This window comes from Chelonia mydas, chromosome 13 (assembly GCF_015237465.2).
Source record: "Chelonia mydas isolate rCheMyd1 chromosome 13, rCheMyd1.pri.v2, whole genome shotgun sequence".
Lineage (NCBI taxonomy): Eukaryota > Metazoa > Chordata > Testudines > Cheloniidae > Chelonia > Chelonia mydas.
Genome location: NC_051253.2, coordinates 27,914,893 through 27,938,995, shown reverse-complemented (window position 1 = coordinate 27,938,995; position 24,103 = coordinate 27,914,893). Strand labels below are relative to the sequence as shown.

Here is a 24,103-nt window from a genome sequence, read left to right as displayed (position 1 = left end):
TTGACACCCATGGAATAGAGCAAAACGCCCATTCCTTCCCAGGGATCAAAATGTCCCACCCAGGGGCAAACCCCATGCTTGCCAACTTGCAGAGTTCCTGCAACATCATCCTGTCACAAATGGATGAGATGCACAAATAGGAATGGCCAGATTGGCTCAGACCAGAGGTCCATCTAGCCCAGTGTCCTGTCTCTGCCAGTGATCCTGCAAAGCAAGAAACCTGGGCAATTCTGAAACAATCTTCCCGGACTAATTCATTTAGAAGTACCGAGCTGGCAGCCCTACTTACCACACAACTTCTCTGTCTCTAAGTTGCTGCAAGAAACAGAAAAACAAACTCTGGTTAGAGGATGGGTCGGGTCTCAAGAGAAACAGCTGCTGCAAAGGGCCAACTGAGAGCGGCGGACGCGAGGCCCTAATGAACTCTCTAGTTCACATGCTGTTCATCAGCATGTTTTTAAAAGCTCTATTTAAAAAATAGATGAGTTATACAAGGGTTCAGCAGGGGCCTGATTCTGAGAGTGGTTCGACCCCTGCTGCTCCCAGCTACCTCCAAGGCAGCAGCAGGAGCTCAGGAGCCATGGATCAGGTTGCAGTGTGTTAACTTTGTCCTGGTTTTCTGTGCAAGCCAATCGTTCTGGTTCTCAGGATGAAATTTCGAATGGTAACCAGGAGGTGGCGGGTTCCAAGGGCCAGGTTCTAACCTCTCCCGCAGCAATGGGGAGTCACGGGCTCACCAATAAGAGCAAAGCACTGCTGAGAATTTATTTTTAAAGCAAGATCACATTCAAAAGTGTCCTTCCAGAGCCACCAGCAAATGAGCTCAGACCCCTTCCTGCATGCTGGAGGCAACATTCATCTTGACTAGCCACTAGTGGAAAACCAGGCTACTGCAGTAGATACATGGATGAGAACCTGAACCCTGACACAGGGAGTCACCAAGGGAGAGGCTGGTTTCTGGGCATGCGGCTTATCCAGGTGTGGAAACACAGACCTGCACGGAAACTTGAGCGTGACCTGTGGTCCCCGTATTGGAACAGAGCTGCAGGATGGGGAGACAGAATGGGGGAATGTCATGGGTGCAGGGTGAGCTGTGCTTTGACTCCTTCTAGTCCCTCTCAAGTGCACACCTCGGGTCACATGCCCGGTTCCTGCACCTCTCTCGGGGTGGAACACTATGATCCAATCACTCCTGGACTGGATTGCTGGGCTGCAGCCCCCGCTTCCCACTCGGGTTTGGCGCCTGTACGTCCATTTCATCCTGGGACCTGTGACCAGCGAGCTAACTGAAGTGACTCCAGTACAGCTTCTGCAAAACAGAGCGGGATTCGTTCACCCCCTGGTACGTGGCACTCACAGCAAAGGATATCATAGGGTTAAAAGGGTCATCCAGTCTAACCCCCTACCCAGTAAAGGTCTGTACACCTATTTCCCCTTTCCCAACCCACAGTCTTTCCTTGCAAGCCTTTAAGTTCCATTCAGCCCAGTTACCCCCATCTCTGGGATGTGAGACGCAGCCTGCACTGCTGCAGCACGTGCTCCGTGTCTCTCTGGCGACATCGACACCACACGCTAGGGGAGTGATTCCCCCACTCACGTACTAGCTCTCTTACTAGTAGTTACGCTGACAGACTCTAGTCGGCAGCCAGAATCAAACCTGGGACCTCTGGAGCTTAATGCATGAGCCTCTACTGCATGAGCTAAAAGACACATCTCGCTTAGCCAGGCCTGTAGCAGGCTCATCGCGCTTTAGGTGGCCTAGCTGCCACTAGAGGGGGACAGCACACCACACCGAAGAGGCAGAGGTTACAGGGCTGAGCTGTGCTGAGTACAAACCTGCTTGAATCACACCCCAGCGTGTAGTGTACACATAGCCTGTCCGAGCCTCACCTCCAGCAGCGCTGCTGGCCCCTCCTGGCCCCTTCCTGCCGAGGATAGTGTCTCTCAGGTTTTAGTATCCTCTTTCACCCTGTGTTCAGCCTGGGAGGAATACACTTCACTAGCCTAGCTGGAGACAGGCAGGAGGTATTCCCCAATTAACAGCTTCCCCACTGTTTCCCCAAGAGCCCTTGGCATGCATCTTCTCTTTGCCATTCCCTGCTGGTGTCCCAATTATCACCCCCTTCGATTTCACCCTGTGCAGCAGGCAGGGTGATACCATGCAGCGCACGGAGGTACACACAGCATTTATAACAAAATCTTACCGCTATTTAACTCTTTGCCCATGGGGAGACAGGAGCTCACGGCCAGCCTGGGTCCCCCCATTCTGGCACCTTCATCTCCCAGGCAGATAATGCCTTCTCCCTCCCATCTCTTCCCCTCCTCTCCTCGCCTCTCCTCTCCTCTGTCCTCCGCAGAGGATCCATGCTGGCGGGGCGCTAGCAGGGAAGCATTGAGAGCAGAGAGGTGACAGTCAACCCACTGCCTACCCTCAGTGCCAGTGATACAGGGAGGAGTCACTGCAGAGGAAAATCCTGCTCCGTCCTGCATGCATAAAAGAGTCAGTAGTTGGAGCTGGAATAGGGGAATGTTGCAGGGAATCCAAGGCAACCACTGATATTTTCTTATTTTCAATATTGCCAATAAATAAAACTAAGGCAAGAGCTTCTGTCCCCAGCCAGGCACTGTCCAGACCACTGCGGGGGTGGGAGGGCAGACCCCATAGTTTGTGAGAGACAACTGTAAAGAGGATCTAGAAGCTGTGGGAAAGGTTCTAAAGTGGTACTGTGCACCCGTGTGTTGGCACATGCGTGTGTGTCTGTGTCTGAGTTGCAGGGAAAGAAAGGCACCTCCTTTCTCTCCTGTCCATAAATGAGTGTCTTCTTTGTCCTATTTTGAATCTAGAGTAAATTTATGCTAAGAGGCCTCTCCAGACCAAACCAACGGAAATGCAAAGCTGAGTGAAATGCTCCATTAAAAAAATTAGATTAGTGGAAATAATGAGACAAACACAGACTGGTTGGTTATATTTTCTGAGAATTAATTTCATGTCAGAATTCCTCTGCTGATAGCTGACTTACGTGGTTTGTTTAAAGAGAGAGACAGTCAGGCAGTAATATTGCCATCAGATTGCTTTTAGCAGCTACTGTTGTGAGGCTAAACAAATAGAACAATAACACTTTACTTTCTTCATCTCGTGGTGTAGGACGTTTTCCAAAGGATCCCAAAGTACTTTGCAAACTATTATACACAGGGCTGGTAGCACCACTTGTTATTAAGATTGCCCAACACTACCCATTATAAGGCCCAGTTTTCAGCTGCATGTAATTTTGCCAAATTTTAACCATTTGGGCTGAACTATGTTGGAAAATTTCAGCTAAAATGATTCAGCCGTTTCTGAGAACAAGGCTAGGGAAAAACGCAGCAATGCTGGGGGTTGGGCGAAGCCTCGTTGAAGCTAATGGATGTAACGGTTGCCCTTCATTAAAGGCAAATATAAAAAGCAATTGAGCACCTTTATGGAATAAACGGTTGAAACAGCAGCATCTATTTCCAAAATACAGGCCACAGGAAAGGCTGGAGTAGGAGCTGAATCATGCAATCTGAGGAGGTTTTCCCTGGGGTCTGAATGCAAATGCAGGGGCTGGGTATAGAAACACTACAGAAAGATACAGAGAAGGTAGAAAAAAGACGAGGACAATCAAAGACAGACTTGTAGCATGACCCTGAGGAAAAGCAAGGAAAGAAATCTTTTGGGCAGAGTGCTGGCTGGAGAGAGGCTTGGAACTGTGAGTAAAGAAACTGTCTCCTGCTGTTTGATTCCCACTGTGTTCAGGGAAATAGGTCTTTATGTACATTCTTTGTAATTAAACACAAAGAAACACTTGATTCCATAAATTTCTCCTCTGAATGGAAACAACCTGCAAGATCCTGAATTTTGGTTAACAACTCCAGTCAAAAGGGGAAACAATACGTTGTTTTGCACATGTTAAAAAGTTCTGGTGACATTTTCTTTGAGGAGATGTAATGCCCCCATGCTTTGGAGCAGGGACTTGAAATTTGACAGGGGCATGGCCTTTGTATGAGAGATATTTCTTTTGCCATCCCTGTCCGTAAAAATTCCCAAATATGACAAAAGTATATGCCTTAAAAAAATTGCAGTTCACACATGCCTAGAGATTTCATTGCTTTTAGCAGCTAAATCCCCATATTGGGCAAGCTGAATAGGACTTTCCCTGCAACTACAGTTCTAGGGTCTGGTGGGCCATGCTGGGTCCAGGCCCAGGCTCAGAGCAGGAAGCCTGTCTCGCCTGTGCCCTCAATGAGACACACTGAGAGGTCCAGGCTCTATGGTGGAGGAAGCCACCTGATTTAGATGCAGAGGGGACAGATGCTGGATTTGTGGGGGGAGGGAGCATACTGTGACATGGAGCCAGTGGGATGAGGTGGAAACTGTTAGTGAAGATTGACAGGGGAGAGGAAAATTGAGATTAGGAGTTGGGAGAGACAGGAACTGCCTGGGCAGGGAGACTGGGAGTGGGAGCTGGGGAATGAAACGTCGAGACCAGGAGCCAGTAGGTAGGGGGAGACTGAGAACCAGTGAGAAACTAGGGGCTGCTTGGGACTGGAGAAAGATCTGATGGGGAGCTGGGGTGTGGAGTGAGAACTGGAACAGGCTGAGCAAGGACACGGCAGCAAGAAGCCAGGTGAGGGGGATGGATACTGAGGTTGGATAAGGAGACTGGGAGGCAGATTAGGGCTGGGAGCCACTGGGTATGGGTATGAGGGTGGGGGGGATGGAGGCTGGGATGGGGGGGAGAGACAGATCAGATGAGGATCCAGGACAGGGGGAACTGGGATTCACTGAGCAAGGAGGTTGAGCACAAGGAGCTGGGGGTTCGGTGAGGGGAACTGGGAATGGCTGGGCAAGGAGACTGGGATGAGAAGACTGAGGTTGTGGAGACTGGGACTAGCTAGGTGAGGAGAATGGGAGTGAGACAAAGAGCCAGGGGTGGGGAAGAGACAGGACTGGGACAGGCTGGAGGGGACAGGCAGATGGGGTCACGCTTGGTGGGCATGAGTAGAAGAGACTGTGCGCATTACAGCACACTCCCCTCCAGAGCCTGGAATGGAACACCCGATTCCCGAGTCTCACCATTCCTTGGCTGTCCGCTAATATCTGTGAAACCCACCTGCTAAGTGCGTCTCACATGCCTCCTGAGCTGGCCCACACACAGGATGACAACCTACTTCTGCTATCGGTTACTCCATTAGCTCAACTGGCAGGTCTGTGCGGTGGTCAGAAGGTTCCAACCTGGCTAATGACCCACGTGGGATTCAATGTAATGCTATAGGAGGGAATTTCTGGGCTTTGGGGAGTTTACTTTTTTAAAAACTTAGGAAATTACCCCCAAAACGCTATGTTAAAAGAACATTGTCAAGGTTGCAAACCCAAGCACTCAAAAGGTAGGAAATGCCAGAATTAAGGTTTCCTTTGCAACATTAATCGAGCCCCATTGTGCACATGCACTATGATACAGTCTTCAATCACATGGTCACATAATATTTTTTCCACTGGATCCCTGCCTCAGTCAGTGAATCAGGGTTGTGTAGTAAAGAAAGCTGTTGTCTGTAACATCCCTGCCTCATTTGTTACAGAAGTTAGACGATCTGTACGTGCATGAGGCAGGGGATGACAGGAAGAGAAAGGAAGGTCTCGTGGTCAAAGCAGATGAATGCTGCCCTGGAGAACTAGATTCTATCCCTGCCTCTGCCACCGAGTTCCTGTGCGGTGCTATTCATACCACTTAAACCCAGGCACTAACTGTGTTTTCCTCGTTCTCTGGGTGCTGAACTTGAGTCCCTGCGGTCTGATGGGCAGAAGTCCTGAGCACTTACAGCCGCAGCTGAAGCCAACGGGAGCTGTGCTTTGAATGGATGACATGCTCTATAATGCTAAGGACTCTGAAAAACCAGATCCTACCCACACCAAATCAGGAACCCAGCATTAGTGAACATTTTTGACCTTCATCTCTGTGCCTCAAATCCCCACCTGTAAAATGGGGAGACCATCCCCGCACCTCACAGGGGTGGCGTGAAAATAAACGTATTCATGTTTGTGAAGCTCTCCGATACGGTCATGATGAGCACCACAGAAAAGCCCCTGAGGAAATTAATACTTCTGTCCTCAGAGCAAGGTTCGCACGGTATGCAGGAAATAAGGGACGAGGCCACACATTGAACAATGAAGAAACAAAATCCTGGGCAGCGGCTCATTCGGTGAACGCTGTCCGTTCTGTGCACTGAATGATGCAGGGGTCCTGTGGGAAAAATAGCACGTGGCCATGTAATTGAAGGCTGTATCATTAATGCACACACACAGGGGACCCAACTAAGATTGCACAGGCAGCCTGAAGTCTGGCATTTGCTAAGTTTTGAGTGCTTGTCTTTGCAACCTTAGTAATCTTCTTTAAACATAATATTTTTGCTTTTATCTCTGTATCTATGATTGTGATCTACCAGTCTGTCTTTGAATAATTTCACTCATCATTGAAATACAACCACTTCAAGGGGGAAAAGTTAGAATAGTGCATGGCACCACCATGCAATAGGTGTCCAATCACCGGAGTCTGCAGTGTGCACAGGGCATACTGTCAGGACTAGGGTGTGGGCAGTCTGACCTAGTGGTCAGAACAGGGATGGCCATGCCTAGTGGTCAGAGCCAGAGTCCAAGCCAGGAGTCAGAGTCACAATCAGGAACTAAGCTGGGAGTCAGAGCTAGAATCAGGGGCCAAGGATCAAGCAAAAGTCGGGTCCAGTGCAGCATCCAGTCAGGAAGTCTCTCAGCTTGCTAAGACAACTTTCTGAGCCTCCTTCTGGCTTAAATAGTATAGTTGGGCCCATCAATGGAGCTGGTCATTGACCCCAATCAGAATCCTCATGGGCGGTGGTTCTGGGTGGGTATTGATCATCATAGCAGATATGTCTAAATGTTTTGCATCTGTTGTTATGGCAGGATCTGGTGCCACTTTTAGTTGGTGTATCCTGGTCTATGAGGAGCTTGCTTCTGATGATGAGCTTGTCAAGTCTGGGGGTTGTTTGAAGGCCAGAAGATGGGGTACAGGAAAGATTTATTTCAAGATGTGGTCCCCATCGAGTATGGGTTGTAATTGTTTAGTGATACTCCACATGGGTTTCAGTGTGGGGTGCTAGGTGACAAGAAGGGTTATGCCATCAGAGGGTTTTTTTTCCATATTGAAGCAGGTTCTCTCAGGCTATTTGGGCGGCCCATTCCATGATGAAATCTACTTTTCTGGTGGAATGTCCTTGTTTGGTGAAAGTAGTTTTAAGGAAATATATTAAGGTATATATCCCAAACTTTCTCCTCAGAGCATATTCTGTGGTATCTGAGTGTCTGGCTATAGATAACAGATTTTTTGGTGTGTTTGGGGTAGTAACTGGATCTGTGAAGGTTAATATGGTGATCTGTGGGTTTATAGTTGTCTGTAGGGTTCCACTGTTGAAGCTCATTGTGGTGTCCAGGAAGTTGATGCTGGTGTGGGAGAGTTCTAGCAAGAGTGTGATGGGTGGTGATTGAAGTTGTGGTGGAAATCCATGAGGGAGTTTAGACTATGAAAATATCATCAAGATATATCATTGGTTTTGCGGTAAATTCTTCCTCAAGGTGGCCCATGAACCGTTCGGCGTAGTGGGGAGCCATCCTAGAACCCATGGCTTTTCCCAAGGTTAAACTAACCTAGATGCTCCGGTAGCACAACTGGTTAGTGCACAGTACTTATAAAGCAGTATGCTGGGGTTGTGAGTTCAAGTCTCACCTGGAGCATTAGCCTCTTTTTCAGCCTAGGGAGGTTGTGGAAGCGCCTTCACTGCAGGCTCTCAAAAGGAGTCTGGAGAGCATCTGTCTTGGATGGTTTAGACACAACAAATCCTGCATCTTGGCAGGGGGTTAGACTAGATGACCCTTGCGATCTCTTCTAATTCTACGAATATAAAATAGTTATGGGTGAGGATAAAATGGGCGAGTTCGATAATGCATTTGGGATGAATATCTGAGTGTTATCCATTGTCTTGTAGATATTTGAGGCAGATAGCGATGCCGTCATTGGGATAGATGGTGGTGTACAGGGAGGTGACATCCATGGTGGCAAGGATGGTGTTCTGAGGCAGGTTGTTAATGTTGCAGAGTTTCTGGAGGACGTTGGTTGTGTCCTGGAGGAAGCTGGCTCTTTGTGTGGTGAGTGGTTTGAGGATGGTTTCTATGAGTCCCAATATTCCTTCAGTAAGAGTGCCAGGGCCAGATATGATGGGTCTGCCTGGGTTCCCTTTTTGTGTATCTGGGAAGCATGTACAAGGTCCCTGGTGTGGATTCGTGGGGGGAGGAGGTTATAGAGTTTCTCTTGAAGTTTTCTGGGGAAGGATTTGATGAGATCCTTAAATTCCTGGGTGAATTGTGGTGTTGGGTCTTCTTTGAGTTTTTTATATTAGGTAGTATCAGAGAGTTGTTGGTTGGCCCCATTAATTTAGTCATCCTGGCTGAGGACTGCGATGGCACCCCCTTTGTCTGCTGGTTTGATCACTGTCTGGTGGTTGGATTTCAGGGGCTGTATGGCTGTCCTCTCAACGGTGGGGAGATTGTGGTGGAGGTGATGTTTGTTAAGGATTTCACTCTAATTTTTTTTCTGAAGCAACCACTGTAACAGTGAATTGTGTGGTTTTGTCTCCTGCGGGGTGTCCAATCAGATGATTTTTTTATGACTGTTGGTGGGGATGTGCTAGCTGTGGGTGGGGTTGACTTTGTTGTGAAATAATTCTTTGGGGCAGAGTCAGCAAACAAATTCTTCTAGTCCCCCGCACATTAGCATGGTATCAGGACTTGTGGTGGGGCAGAAATTCAGTCCCTTGGAGAGTACAGATAATTCAGCTCTGGTTAGGGGTAGTTTTGATTAATTGATGATGTTGGGGTGTCATGTAGTGTCCCAGACCTGAAGAAGACCTCTGTGTAAGCTCAAAAGCTTGTCTCTGTCACCAACAGGAGCTGGCCCAATAAAAGATATTACCTCACCCAACTTGACTCTCTAATATCCTGGGACTAACATGGCTGCAACTATGCTGCAAACAAAACTGAGACCTTTCCAAATTTCTCGTGAAAAACCAGGGAGCACTAATAGCCCAGTGGCCAGGGCACTCACCTGGCATGTGTGATACCAACACTGAAGTCCCCACCTTGCCTGATTTGGAGCAGGGACCTGAGCCTTGGTCCCCACATCCCAGGTGAGTGCCCTGACCACCAGCTCTGCTGCTGGAGCTGTTCCACTTGGGATAAACAATTAAGAGATGGACTCCACAGCCCAGTGGTTAGGACACGCACTGTGTGGGAGGGCCTGGTTCAAGTCACTGCTCCAGAGCAGGGATATGATCCTGAGTCTGCCACAACCCAGTGGAGTGCATCAGACACTGGGCTATTCTGGGGCATGGCTCCCCCTCTCTTGTCCCCCTGCCTGTCAGAGCTGGTGAATCAGTATTGTCCTACACACAATGGTCCATGGTGGAGTTCCCCACCAGGCCTACTAGGGATCCTTACACTCGCTGGGTGAAATTCACCTCTCCCTGCAAACAGACCTTTGTGCAGGGAGCTAAGTGGGGGTTGGGATGTCTGAATTCACAACCCCCAAACCCACAGGCAGGCCCAGCCCTCTCACTCCCTGGGGAGCGAGTTCCAAGCACAAGCACAGATCCAATGGCCCCTTGCTTGGCTTGCCCCCAGGGCTCTCTCCAAACCAGCCTGTTCTGGGCCACTGTGTGGTGAGCAGTAGCTGCCCTTCCCAGACAGCCTATTTGCAAGAAGCCACCTGAGACAGGTCAGGACAAAAAATAAAGGCAAATCATAGAAATGTAGGACTGGAACGGCCTCGACAGGTCATCTAGTTCAGTCCCCTGTACTGAGGCAGGACTAAGTATTATATAGACCATCGCTGACAGGTGTTTGTCCAACCTGTTCTTAAAAACTTCCAATACCAGAGATTCCACAGCCTCCCTAGGATATTTGTTCCAGTGTTTAATTACCGTTACAGTTAGGAAGTGTTTCCTACTGTCTAACCTAAATCTTCTTTGCTGCAATTTAAGCCCATTATTTCTTGTCTTCTCCTTAATGGATAAAGAGAAAAATGTATCACCCTCCTCTTTATGACAACCTTTTACGTACTTGAAGATGGTTATCATGTCCCTCCTCAGATTTCTCTTCTTTCGACTAAACAACCCCAGTTTGTTCACTTTTTCCTCAGAGATCACATTTTCTAGAACTTTAATCATTTTTGTTGCTCTCCTCTGGACTGTCTCCAGTTTGTCCACAACCTTCCCGAGGTGTGGTGCCCAGAATTGGATGCCGTGCTCCAGTTGTGGCCTTATCAGTGCTGAGTAAAGTAGAAGACTTACTTCTCATATCCTGCTTATAAACACACCAGCTAATACATCCCAGAATGATGTTTGGGGTTTTTTGCAAAGGTATTACACTGTTGATTCATATTTAGCTTGTGATCCACTATAACCCCCAGATCACTTTCCGCAGTACTTCTTCCTAGGCCATCAGTTCCCATTTTGTATTTGTGCAATTGATTGTTCCTTCCTAAATCAAAGCCCGGTCAAGGACTTACCACATTGAATGGTTTTAGTCCTGCAACCTCTCCTACAAAGAAAAGGTCGCTGCCATCTAATGCTGTTTAAGGATGCCCATGAAATGAACAGGTGGGTTTGAGTCCAGTGTCTAGTGGACAGGAGTTCCCATCACAAACAGCCCCTGTCACCACCACAGGTGCTGGAACTAGGGGTGCTGGGGGTGCTGCTTGAAGTGGTTTCCATCATACACAGGGTTTACAGTTGTGTTCAAGGGCGCTCAGCACCCCCACTACAAAAATTGCTCCAATGCCACCGGTCACCACTGATATTTATTAGCCCCTCTTTCTGGCTTCTCAGCAGAGGCCCAGGATTATTAATAATGCTGGCATCTTCCAAATACTAAACAAACATTAATTAATAATTGAAACACTGAATAATTTAACACTTAGCCAAACCCGGAGAAGAGTCATGCAGCTAAATCACGGCTCATCACTTTTGAGAATTTCAAAATGGAAAGCGTATTTCCATTCCAGTGTGCTCCTTCTATCTGGCATTCCTGGATTTCCATGTCTGTCCCTCTTTCCTTAGGGACCACAAGCCAAAGTTCCTTGTGCACGTACCTGCCTTTTCAGTGTTGCCACTTCTGCTGTGTAAATAGGCTTAGTTAATCTGTGCTCTCTGGCTCGGGAGCAGCACCATTCCAATATAATCACAAAAGCTGGGTTCCAGGGAGGGTTAGAATGGCAGGGTTATAGATTGTATGGAATGAATTAAAAACATCTCAGCAAGTGGGATGGATTGTATTGTGACAAGTTCCTGAGAAGAGAAGGCTGAGGGAGAGGGATCTGATAACAGTCTTCAAATATGTAAAAAGTTGTTAGAAAGGGGATGACGATCAATTGTTCTCCATGTCCACACAAGGTAGGATAAGAAGCAATGGGATTAATCTGAAGCAAGGGAGATTGAGGTTAGATATTAGGAAAAACTTTCAAGGGGAGCTAAGCTCTGGAATAGGTTACCAAGAGAGGCTGTGATATCCCCATCATTGGAGGTTTTTGAGAGCAGGTTGGACAAACACCTGTCAGCACGATGGTCTAGATTTATTTGGTCCTGCCTCAGTGTGAGGGGCTGGACTAGATGACCTCCTGGGGTCCCTTCCAGACATACATTACTATGATTCTACATGGTACTTGGAAAATACTTTTGCAGCACAAATCAGAAGGCAATAATTTAAAGGCATCATATGTCCAATGTTGGAGCTTTCAAAAGGGTGCTGCAAACACAGCTTTCTTTGCCTACAGCACATGTCCTAACCACAGAACCCCGTCCATGTTCATTGTTCTTCCAGAAGACCACCTGGGATATTGACAACCTAGACCTTGGGCTTCGGGATTCTCCTCTTTCACTCCCATCCCCTTGCCTGACTCAGAAAACAGATCCATGCCCCACATCTAGGGGCCTTACCTAGGGCTCTTTAGCAAGTGTCTCCACACTTCTACAGGGCTGTACTTTGAATATTCATGAATGACTAATTAACCCTAATTATCCCAGAGCTGTCATTATCACACCATTGGGATTTTGTCAGAAAACACCTGGAAATTATCCAGGGCAAGAAAATGTCAATCAGCCACAGCAAAGCGGATGGGAAGTTTTTCATAATTGCATCAAACTTTAAAGTTGGAGACCCTTGCCTGAGATTAGAGACCCATAATCTCTTACGAAAAATCTTCTAGGACTTCACTGCTTTCTAGAGTTGTGAGTGTAAGAGAGAGAGATAAAATGTCCTATATTGTCTCTCTCTGTATAACCAGGAACTCAAGCTGATTTCTGACCTCATTTCTCCAAAAGGTGCAAGAGCCAGGTTTCCTCCAGAAGTCCCAGTCTCTCCTCCTTAATCTCCCTCAATATTTTCTGTCTCACAAGATGAAAAAGAAGCCACCTCTTGGCAGTGTACATTCGACTTCTGTCCTGTCACAGTAACCTGCCAGCTATCTCTTGCAGAAGGGAGAATTTGATGCACCTTAATTTTTAAAAAATCCCTGCCTGGCCCAGTCCAGAAAGATATGTGGCCTTTATTGAACCAGCCTGGATGGATAGCATTACTCATACCAAACTAATAATAACAAGGCAGTGTACCAACGTGCTGTCCAAGGGGTTGGCGAAATGAATGCCAGGAAGCTAAACCCATAATCTCATTCAAAACACACTGAGGCTGTGGAGAAATCTGTGGAGCATTAACAGCCGGCGTGGGAAAACCTCCAAGGATCCAGAAGCTCAGTTTCACAGATCACCCAGCCTGTTAGATCAACCAGCCCCCCACCTACCCCCAAGGGCCCATGCAGGACAGTGCCCCACTGCATGCTTAGTAGAGTTTTATCAAGCACTTGATAAAAGTCAGGCGGATTCGTCCTTTAGTACCTTCCCCCTTATTCACATCACCCCGCCCCTATTTAATTAGCTGATCACAAAGAGCTTGGTGGCTACTGAGGGTTGCCTGAATTTCACCGAGGAGCCAGCTGGGAAGGTGGACTTGGGAGCCAATACCTTTAATGGAACAATATGGAAAAGTCCTGATCTCCAGCCCACATGGAGCCCTGCTGTCTGCTGAGAATGCAGCCACCAGCTGTCTTCAGCCCCTGTCCCACCTGCATCTTCAAAGCACGAGGTCACACTGCTGCCTGGTGACCTGAAATTGTGCAACTATCATGTATGGATAGAATCAAATAAATGTCAGTCTGGAAGGGCCCTCGAGGGGTCTTCTAATCCAGCCCCCTGCGCTAAGGCAGGATAAAGTCTACCTAGCCCATCCCTGACAGGTGTTTAATGCAGTGTCACCACAGGGTGGAGACGAATGTACATCTACCCTGCAATGAAAGATCCATGGCACGACCGCAGCTGGCCCAGGGTGTCTGACTCGGGCTCATAGGGCTCAGGCTGGGATGCTAAAAACTGCAGCATAGATGTTTGAGCTCAAACCCAGGCTCTGAAACCCCATGAGCGGGGAGGGAGACAGAGCCTGAGCTCCAGCCTGAGCCCCAATGTCTACACTGCAAATTTCTAGCCCCACGAGCCCGAGCCAGTTGACCCAGGCTCTGAGACTCAGTGCTGCAGTGTAGACGTACCCACAAAGCCATCCCTCCAGAGCACCATGTTCTGATCTTGTGCTGCCCTAAATGAATTCTGGAGACTTGCATTGTTCTGTACGCAGCTGTGGGTGAACTCAGTGAAAATCAGGACTACTTCATCCTTTCGAGGCTGGGCACGTTAGCTTAACTGAGAAACTTTTTCAATAGATCTAGTCAGAACTTTCCTGTGGAAAGTTTCCCCACCAAAACACAGACTTTTCCTGAAATCAAATCTCTTTTTTTAGTGAGAAAATGTCCATTCTGACCAAAAAATATATATGATTTTTCTGCAGGAAATTTCCAAATACAAATTTTTGTCTGGAATCAACATTTTGAAATGAAACAATTCTTTTTCCCCATTTCGTTTCAATTTAAAATGTCATTTTGAGTTTTTGGTTTAAACAAACCTAAACAAAATGATATTTTAAGTAAACATTGATTTGAAACAAATTTTCATTCAGTTTCAGCTTAAAATGATATTTTGCTTCAGTTCTGTTAAAAAACATTTTTAGTGAAAATTAAACATTTTCATTTTGAATTCATTTGAAAGGCCTCATGGGAAAACAGAAATTTTCCAACCAAAAAATTTGAAAGATTTTTCATTTGAAATTTCCCACAGGAAATATTTTGATTTTCCAACCTGCTCTCTATTTATCAGAGCCAGAGTGAAGTCTCCAGAAAAAGACAAGTTGGAACATGCTATGAGTTTTATTCCTTCAGATCTAATCTTTCTACTCTAGCTAGCTAAATTCTTATGTTGCTCTCATCACCAGCAGCACCAGTTACAAAGGAGGGAGAAAGGAGGGAGAGAAAGACAAAGGGGAGAGAGAGTACAATGGGAGAGGCACAGAAGAAGAGCAAAATAATGGATGAGGGATCTAAAATATTCATCTTCCCAGATGTCAGTCCTGTTACCTAAGGGAGTAGAAGAGATCTGGCAGTGAGACAGGTGTGTATGGCAGAAGATGTGCAGGGATCATTCCATTACCCAGCCAATTTTCGTGTTGTGTATGAAAATCTCCATCATCATCTCTCCTTGAAATCAAGCTGCCAATGAAAATGTAACCTGCATGCGTTGGACCAAAGCCAGAGGGAGGAGAAGCCGTCTTCCTATTCCCACTGCCACATACTAGTGATACTTTCCATTCTGGAGTGACGGTGAGGGCTTCTGGGATTGGAGGCCTCCCGAACCATTGTGCTGACAAGTGACATGATATAAAGGAAGATTGAAAAACATTTATAGCTGAACCTGCTTTTGCTGGACTTAAAGTGGAACACTATTGATAGTGAGGTGAAGTGGATTAAAGACCCAAATGGCTTCAATTACGGACAGATGTGAAGTCCACCCTTGGGAAGTTTGTGATTTGGGAAAACTTTTGATCCAGTTTTTAGGTTCATGAACTAGTTTTATTTGAGGAATCATAGAAATGGGCTGAAAGATACCTTGAGAGGTGATCAAGCCCAGCCTGTTGCACTGAGGCAGGACCAAGTAAACCTTGGCCATCCCTTACAGATGTTCATCTCATCTGTTCTTAATCTTTCCCCCCTCTAATTTAGACTCATAGGGCCAACTTCTATCCTCACCTCTGGGTCTCTGCCAGTGCCCATCACCAGAGTGTCAGAGTGCCTGTAACACATATGAAACCCTGCTGTGCTGCCCCAGTGTGATAGGGTTAGACTTTGGCCTGCAGTTCCACCCAAAAGGATGAGTCTGTTTACAAATCAACATTTTTTTTCTTGCTGTAGGTCAGCCTGTTTCTCCAAGCCTGATCCAAAAAAGCCCAGTGAGATCACTGGAGACATCCCCACAGCTTTCAAGGAGTTTGGGATCAGGCCCTATATGATAGAAACTCAGCCAGCACAAGCATGATCCTATACACACCATATCAACTGCATTTCTTCTTTTCATTTGAATAGTCTCTGTGCCCCTCGCTGCTTCTTTGTCTCCCAGTCTCTCTGGATTTGTTTTCACGCTCCCCTGTCTCTCTGCCCCAGTTCCCATCTGGTTGCTTCGTTAGGTATTTTCTCTCTGCTCCCTTTCTGCACAGTCTTTCCCAGTGGGGTGGGAACCCAATGCTGATCAAGTCAAACTTACAAAACCAAAATGTCCAAGTGGGTTCAAATTCAGGCAAATCAAGGCTGGCCCCAACCGGGCAGCAATGTAAAAAGTGAGTCTCTGAGCACAGACGGAGAGTGAGGAAAGACATTTTCATGCAGATCAAAGTCCTTTGACTCAGCCTTTGCATCACTGCCCAGCATTTGGCCCCATCTTATTTATACCATTCCCTTGGCTAATGAGATGGTGTAATATCCTCATCCTCTCCATGTGTAAGAGCAGGAGCTGAGAAGAGTGCAGGGCAGCAATAACCTAGATGTGATCACACTTTGGAAAGACAGTCTGCCACAGATCATTAGAAGTGTCTCCTCATTCTGCTCTGACTGCTTTGCAGGTGAAAATGCATTCCCAAGGTGCATGCTTATTAAAATCAGAACTCACATCATCACCTGCCGTCTGAGGAGCAAAACATGCTTTGCAAACATGAATTGATTAGAGTTTTGGGCAGAACCTGAAGCGACCTATGAGCCATTCTCACCACCTGGAGTGCAGGTGATGGGTCTTAAGAGCGTGCCCTTGGTGGGAACTCAGGGGGTATCCCTATCACAGCATATCCCATCAGCCTGCTGTGGATCTGAGCCGACTGCTGGAGAGACCTGGCCTGCTTTAGGCAAAGGGAAGTCAAAAGGGAAGCAGAAGGGGTGATTGCTGCCAGTGAAAATGTTTCCCATGATTGAGCTGTCTCACTGAATGCAAATAATCCAGTCGCTCCCCACTCCTGCTGGCTATTTCCCATGCAGTGCTGATTAGAGAGAGGGAGTGCGGCTGGGCATGTGATGCTTTGGAAGTCAAATCAGCAGAGGATGTTCTCTGGAATTCATTTAACCTCTGCACGTGCCCTGTGAATGAAAAGGGTGAGAGAGAGTCCTGGGCACACAGCCGTACCCAGGCGCATCTATGGCCTGTGCACCAGGGTGTCGCACCCTATCTGACCAGCCCTGCTTCTTCCTAAGTAATATGACTGACCAGTCTTGTGAGTTTCAGTTCAGAATAGCTGTCTTCAAAGAAACAGGCTTCTTGTCTCACAGTCATTCTTGGAAAAGCTATTCAAGGGCAATCACGTCCTCTGGCTTTTCCTGGGAAATCAGCTGTCTGCCTGCTCTCAATCCACTCAGTGGGATACACTTCCTTGCACAGGTACAATCCCTCTACCTCCTTTTCCCTGGAAGGCTTTTATTCCATTTGGCAAGCCTCAGAAGCCAGCAAGCCAGCATGTGACACCTCCAGCATGTGTTTGTCTCTGTACTCCATCTCCCAAGGCAATGGCTTGTTAAGCCAGTGGCAGGAACCCTGCCCCCTCGGCATCAAGCAGAGACACAAATACATTACAATTTAACAAAACTCTCCCATGTCCTTGTGCTTCTTCAAAGATTTTTCAAATGCTCAATGGCCCTGTCAGTGATTCATGGGGATGAATGTGCTTCATACCTCACCCCTCCCTCTGAAATTAGTGAGTCGCTCCCTCCTCGCTCTCATCCCCCTTGATTCATAGCATGTCACTTTCACTCCAACTTCTCTTTCCCACATTACTCCCTGGGCCTCTCTCACTTTCCATTTTCTGAGGCTTTCCCATTGCAGTTTAGTCTTCCATTTCAAATAACCAAAGCCCATATTTCTTTCCAGGTCTGGAGTAGTTTATGCTGAGCAGTGGAGTGAGAGCACTTGGGAGTGAGAACGCTGCTCACCCAGAAACATGAGAAAATAATAAAATCAGAGTAAAATAAACAGATCTTCATCCCAATTCTAAGTGCAATTCACAGCTCACGGAACACCACTTCTAGATACACGCAGGTGCACTGGACCAGTGGTTCTCAACCAGGGGTACACGTACTGCTGCGAGTACACAGAGGTCTTCCGGGGGTACATCAACTCATCTAGATATTTGTCTAGTTTTACAATAGGCTACATTAAAAGCACTAGCCAAGTCGGTACAAACTAAAATTTCATACAATGATTTGTTTATACTGCTCGATATACTGTACACTGAAATGTAAGTACAATATTTATATATTCCAACTGATTTATTTTATAGTTATATGGTAAAAATGAGAAAGTCAGCCATTTTTTCAGTAACAGTGCGCTGGGACACTTTCGTATTTTTCGGTCTGATTTTGTACGCAAGTCATTTCTAAGTGAGGTGAAACTTGGGGGTACGCAAGACAAATCAGAGTCCAGAAGGGGGTACAGTGGTCTGGAAAGGTTAAGAGTCACTGCCGTGGACTGTAGAGCCATACCCCATCCAGTAAAGGGCTCCAAAGTAGCAGCAGCAAGAGGACCGTACTGCACAAGTTGCACAGACAATGCGTTTCTCCCGCCAGCCCATAGTTCATAAGCACGTGTGCACATTCCAGCAGGGTGCTCAGAATAGCAGCAGCACCAGCAGGGAGATGGCTCCACCAAACGGCTAGTCAGCACTTCTGTGGTAGCGGGATCAGGCTTTTAAGAAACACATGCACATCCCAGGGCAAGTTACAGCACCCCCTGAAAAACCAGTTGACCTAGAGTTGCCACAAGTGCCGAGTCAAGGGAAAGTCTAATCTGTTTGGCGAACACCAGAACCAACCCTGCCCAAAGCTCGACGGGCTGTCAGCAGGAACTGATAAATAATTCAGCCTCATAAAATCTTGCACAGCCTGGGGTCAGTAAATTGCTTTGGTAGGGGAGTAAAATATCTTTAATTTTTTCACTATTTTCACTCGCTGAAAAGCAGGCGAGGGGGTTTTATGCCTGAGCCGGTACCCGTTCAAGAGAATTTTGCTTGTCTGGTAAAAATTAATGTAACCACATAGTGAAACTTCTGTTCGGGACCGCCCCGCTCCACCTGTTTATGAACGGCCCACCTACCTGAAAGTCCCCCCGAGCATTTTACATGGATAAATTATTGGTACAAAGTGACCATCTCTCCAGCGGGACCAGAGGTTGCCCAGAATTGATCCTAGATGCAGCAGCATGCTATCCTGCCCCATGCTGGACCTCCAGGCCCATAAGTGCCAATCTGAGATCAGTAAAGGACACAGACTATTCCATCATCAGGTCGCCAGTCCAAATCCAGCCCAGGAGCAGTGAGTGAAAGTTGTTGCCATCTGACGATTGTTCTGTGCCCACTGTGAAATGAGCTGTTCCCAGACCCTAAAAGGCACGTGTACAACAGCCCAGAAACCTGCATCAGAAGAGGCCGTCTCAGGAGCGTGACTGCATGCTGACTGAACTACTCTTATCCCTGGGGATGGGCCTGTCTCTAAGCTACTCATCACCATGGAGAAGTTCCTCCCCCTCATGGGACCCCAGAGCCCCGGCTCCAGCCTGAACCTGAACATCTATCCTGCAATTGAACAGCCCCTTAGCCTGAGCCTTGCAAACCAAGTCAGCGGACGTGGGCCAACTGCATGTGTTCAGCTGCAGTGTAGACGTGCCCATAGTCACTTCTCGCTCCACTTAACTATAGTTCTTTATTACAACAAGGATTTTCCTACCCCCTCACTCTCCACCCTCCCCTGCTCCTCTCTCACTCACTTTCCCCAAATCCTCTCAGTCTAGCCACTCTCTCCTTGTATCTCTATTGCCTTCCAAGCAGTGGCTGCTGCATCCCCTGCTGCTCCCTGCCACACCAAGCACTCCTGCTTTCCCTTTCCCCCCAGACACACCTTCCCCTGCCACCAGCCCCACTGCCAAGTGCCCTCACCTTCCCCATCGAGGCAGAGCAGAAGGGGGCACATATATAAAACACGTACAGTGAAACATGTCCGGAGGCCCCCACATCATGCATCACTTCAGCAGACCACCAGGATGGTTTAGCGCCAGCCCCCCATACACAGACCATGCCCAAGTCACAGAGCACAAGTCCACAGCTTTCTGATGGCCCAAGGTGTGGTGCCAGTGTGGTGCGGGCACAGAACACTGCAGTGTATAGGGTTGGGGAGTGTGTTTAAATTGAAGTGTCTGGGTAACTATTTAAGATAATAAGATGGCATGTTAGTCCCTTAAAGGAATAATGGATTTAATATATTTGTATTGTCCAGGAGAGGGCTTGGCAGTGCAGGACATACATGTCTGGGGGACGATCTGGGCTGGGGATGTGTTGGGGTCACCCTGCAGTATAACCCAGGCTGGTGAGAGCCAAGGTGTAACTGGCAGGCTGCAGTTACACACAGGGTGTGACCTGCATGCTGTTTGTGAGTGGCCCAGGTGGAAGCTACTACAGCAAGGCATTGTGAGGCACCCAAGGTTGCAGGGCAGGGGTGATACAGCCCCCTGCTGGTCTGGATTGTGCACTGGTATGTCACACTATATTCTCCTTTGCTGCAGATAGAGCCCCAGTGGACCTAGTGAACAATTGATCACTGTCCTCTTTATAACAGCCCTTAACATATTTGAAGACTGTTATCAGATCCCTCCTCAGCAGTCTTTTCTCAGGACTAAAAATGCCGTTTTCTTAACCTTTCCTCATCGGTCAGGTTTTCTAAATCTTTTATCATGTTTGTTGCTCTCCTTTGAACTCTCTGCAGTTTGTCCATCTCTTTCCTAAAGTGTGGCACCCATTATTGGATGCAGTACTCCAGCAAAGTTCTCAACAGTGCCAAGGAGAACAGGACAATTGCCCCCTGTGTCTTACATACAACACTCCTGTTAATACACCTCAGAATGATATTAGCCTTTTTTGCAGCTGAATCACATTGTTGACTTATACTCAATTTGTGATCCACTATAGCTCCCAGATCCTTCTCAGCTGTACTGCCATTCCTAGCTAGTTATTCCACTCTCTGTGGCTGTGATTTTTCCTTTCTAAGTGCAGTGCTTTGCGTTTCTCTTTAGTGAATTTCATTTTCTTGATTTCAGACCAATTCTCCGATTTGTCAAGCTTGTTTTGAATTCTAATCCTGTCTTCCAAAATTCTTGCTACCCCTTCCATCTTTCATATTTTTCACTCCATTATCCAAATCATTAATGAAAATATTGAATAGTACGGGACCCAAGACAGACCCTAGCAGGACCCCACTACATAAACCCTCCCAGTTTGACAGCAAACCATTCATAACTACTCTGAGTATGGTTTTTCAACAAATTATGCACCCATCTTACAGTAATTTCATGTAGCCCACATGTTCCTAGTTTGCTTATGAGAATGTCACATGGGACTGTGTCAAAAGCTTTACTAAAATCAAGATACAGTAAAAGCTGTGTTATCCAGCACTTTACCAACCAGAAAGCTCTGTAAACCGGCATTTCTGATCTTCATTAGGGTCTGGTTGGTGTGGGGCCAGCAGGCTCCCTACCTGGCTCCGCATGGCTCCCCAGAAGCAGCAGCATGTCCCTGCTGCTCCTAGATGGTGGAACGACCACGGGGGCTCATCTCTGCTGCACCCCACCCCACCCCACTCTGCCGTGAGCACTAGCTCTGCAGCTCCCATTGGCCAGGAACTGCCTGCGGGCGGAGGCAGTGCGCAGAGCTGCCTGGCTGCACCTCTGCCTAGGAGTAGCAAGGACATGTCGCCGCTTCTGGAGATCCGCCCGAAGTGAGCGCCACCCAGATCTGCCCCCCCAAAACTCCTCCCATGCCCCAATCCCCTGCCCCGAGCCCCCTCCCGCACCCAAACTCCCTCCCAGAGTCTGTGCCCCGCACCCCCTCCTGTGCCCCAACCCCCAGCCCTGAGGGGCCCCCCCCACCCAATCTCCCTCCCTCTTAGTTATCCGGAATTTTTGATTTACCGCCACCCCCCATTCCCCCAACATGCCAGATAACAAAGCTTTTATTGTATATCATGTCAACTGCCTCCCCCCATCCACTAGGCCAGTAGCCCTGTCAAAGAAGTTAATTGGGTTGGGTTGGCAAGATTTGTCCTTGACAAATCCATGCTGGCTATTCCTCATAACCCAATTATCCTTTAGGTGCCTACAAACTGATTGTTTAATTATTTGTTCCCGTATCTTTCCAGGCATCAAAGTTAGGCTGACTGGTCTATAATTCCTCTTTCTTCCCCGTTTGAAAGACAGGTCCTGTGTTTGCCCTTCTCCAGGCCTCTGGGACTTCACCCGTCCTCCACATAGAAGATAATCACTAACAGGCTGTCGCTCTGCTCTGCCATAGGCTTCCCGCGTGACATTGGGCACATCAGTCAGTCTCTCTGCACTTGAGTTCTCCATCTGCACCAAGGAGATAACAGCCACGCACGGCCTCACGGGGGGGTGTGAGGACAACATTAGAGATGTGAGGTGCTCAGCTTCTGTGGCTGGGGGCGGGGGGCATATAACGAACATAGAAAGATATTCTTCTTCTGATCTTTTATTCCTTACCAATAAAATCAGTGTTCATTTAAACTCCCGTGGCAAACTTCATTATGGTCAGCCATTTTAAACGCTCTTCATCCACTAGTCTGGCTCTGCAGCACCTCATACCTGTGCTAAGTGGGTGTCAAACACCACCCAATCAGACTGCAAGCTGCACAGCATGCCGAGGGCACTGCCTTTGCAGCCTGTCAATTGTGTAAGATGGCATAAGCAGGTGGAACCCCCCTTACTGTTTGCTTTGGTAGACGTCGGTAAATAAGTAGGATCCATCCTTTCGCCTGAAGATCTCACTGACAACTTGCTGATTCCACACCTGGGGAGTGTCAGAGAGACTGATTCAAATGCCGGAGCCCCACAGGGTGCTAACCTGCCAGATAAGCTCAGACCTCATTTCGATCTCTGCAGTTATTTCAACTCTCTGAGCTCTGACTGTTCAACACGTTCCAGATCCAAGCATCCGCACCAGAACAGGAACCATTTCACAAGTCATCCTGCCTGAGTGGTTCAGCCATGTTGCATCTGAGCAAGGATGCAGCTTGCATGCTGGTTGCTCACTTTAAGGTTCACAGTCTCACCTCCAAGACAAACTGGTCTAATGCAAAAGCTGTCGTTTCCACCTGAAACCTGGCTAAGGGGAGAAAAGTCTGCTGGAGATGACAGAGCAGAGAATCAGCAATCAGGCTCCTGACAACAGACTCCCCCTTGGAGCTCACAAGTCGGTGCAGCTGCTAGGCGAAGATCTGAACAGACTCTAATCCCTGGTAACACAAGCATGGTGGTGACAGCTGTCACCGCTCATGCTAAACCCTGTAGTCCATATGCTGAAGACCCTGCAGAATGGTGGAAATGGAAAGACAGCAGGTGCCCTGATCTTGCTACTACTATAACCCAGGGGGTAGAGGTGGAGGGGTAGGTTGTCTTCCTCTGCAGCCCGGGGCACAATCAGTTGCAGGTTTAAACTAGTGTAAACGGTAGATTCTCAGTAACTTGAAATCTTTAGACCATGGTTTGAGGACTTCAGTAACTCAGCCAGAGGTTAGGGGTCTATTACAGAACTGGGCGAGTGAGGTTCTGTGGCCTGCGTTGTGCAGGAGGTCAGACTAGATGATCAGCATGGTCCCTTTCTGACCTTAGAGTCTATAATGCGGTTAAGGCAAAAGAGACGTAGGTTTAGTTCCTGGCTTTGCAACAGACTTGGAGTTAGGTGCCTACATACCTTTGAGGATCTGGCCTTCATCTTTCTGTGCTTCAGTTCCCTGTCTTACTGCAGGGAAAACTGCGTTAACTCAATAGGGCGGGGGAAAGTAATTAATGTTTGTGCGCTATTGAGATACCACGACTTTGAAAGCGTTGGAAAGAGATGACAGATTTTCTAGTCTCTCTGCCCAGCAGTCTGAGACTCTGCTTGCTCGTGCTAAGGATCTACTCAGATCAGAGAGTCCATCTGCTCCCAGATGGTGTAGAAAGCCTAGGGCCAAATTCCTCCCTGGTGCAACTCCATTCATTAAATGGATATATGCCAGAGATAAAATTGGCCTCCATCATTTTAAAAAATGAAATTTGCCCTCACTCTGGTTCAAATATTAAATACAACATTTCCATGCCATCTGGCTGTACTTTGTGTAGAACAATACACTAGGGCAGGCTTAGATCTCCGTAACAGTGGAATTCTGGAGTAACTCTACTGTTCCTCTAGGATATCTCCAGCCTATAGAAATCAAAATTCGGCTCACTATTTTCATCGAAAGTAGCCTCAATTCTCAGTCACTCTAAGTCCCATCTGAAGGCCCCTTTATGCTGACAGGGTGGGGTAAAGCAGCCTTCGTGTAAATGAGAATTGAGGTCCCATGTGTCACTCACGCCACAGAATTGTCATTGTTTTGATCTCACTGCATGTTTCTATCTCGGCTCTAATGTGGTTTTACAGTGGTGCGTATTTCTGAAACAGATTTTTAAACTGCAAACCGCTGTAGCATGATTTTTAAATGAATGTTGCTTGGAATGA

General features: G+C 47.5%; 1 protein-coding gene and 1 non-coding gene across 4 annotated transcripts in view; one reads left to right on the top strand and one right to left on the bottom strand.

Moving 5' to 3' along the window:
* The window catches only part of NECAB3 (N-terminal EF-hand calcium binding protein 3), a 109,662-nt gene that overhangs the window by 52,463 nt on the left and 33,096 nt on the right, over window positions 1-24,103 (bottom strand). For all 3 annotated transcript variants that reach the window (XR_006285341.1, XM_037877249.2, XM_043526765.1), the window contains exon 4: window positions 290-315. Coding sequence is in view for 2 of the 3 variants with exons in the window: in XM_037877249.2 (XP_037733177.1) it covers window positions 290-315 (26 nt within the window). In the remaining variant the exon portion in view is untranslated. The remainder of the gene's footprint in view (window positions 1-289; window positions 316-24,103) is intronic.
* TRNAI-UAU lies at window positions 7,703-7,783 on the top strand. Its single transcript is given in 2 exon segments — window positions 7,703-7,740; window positions 7,748-7,783. It is a non-coding gene; the product is annotated as a tRNA-Ile (tRNA).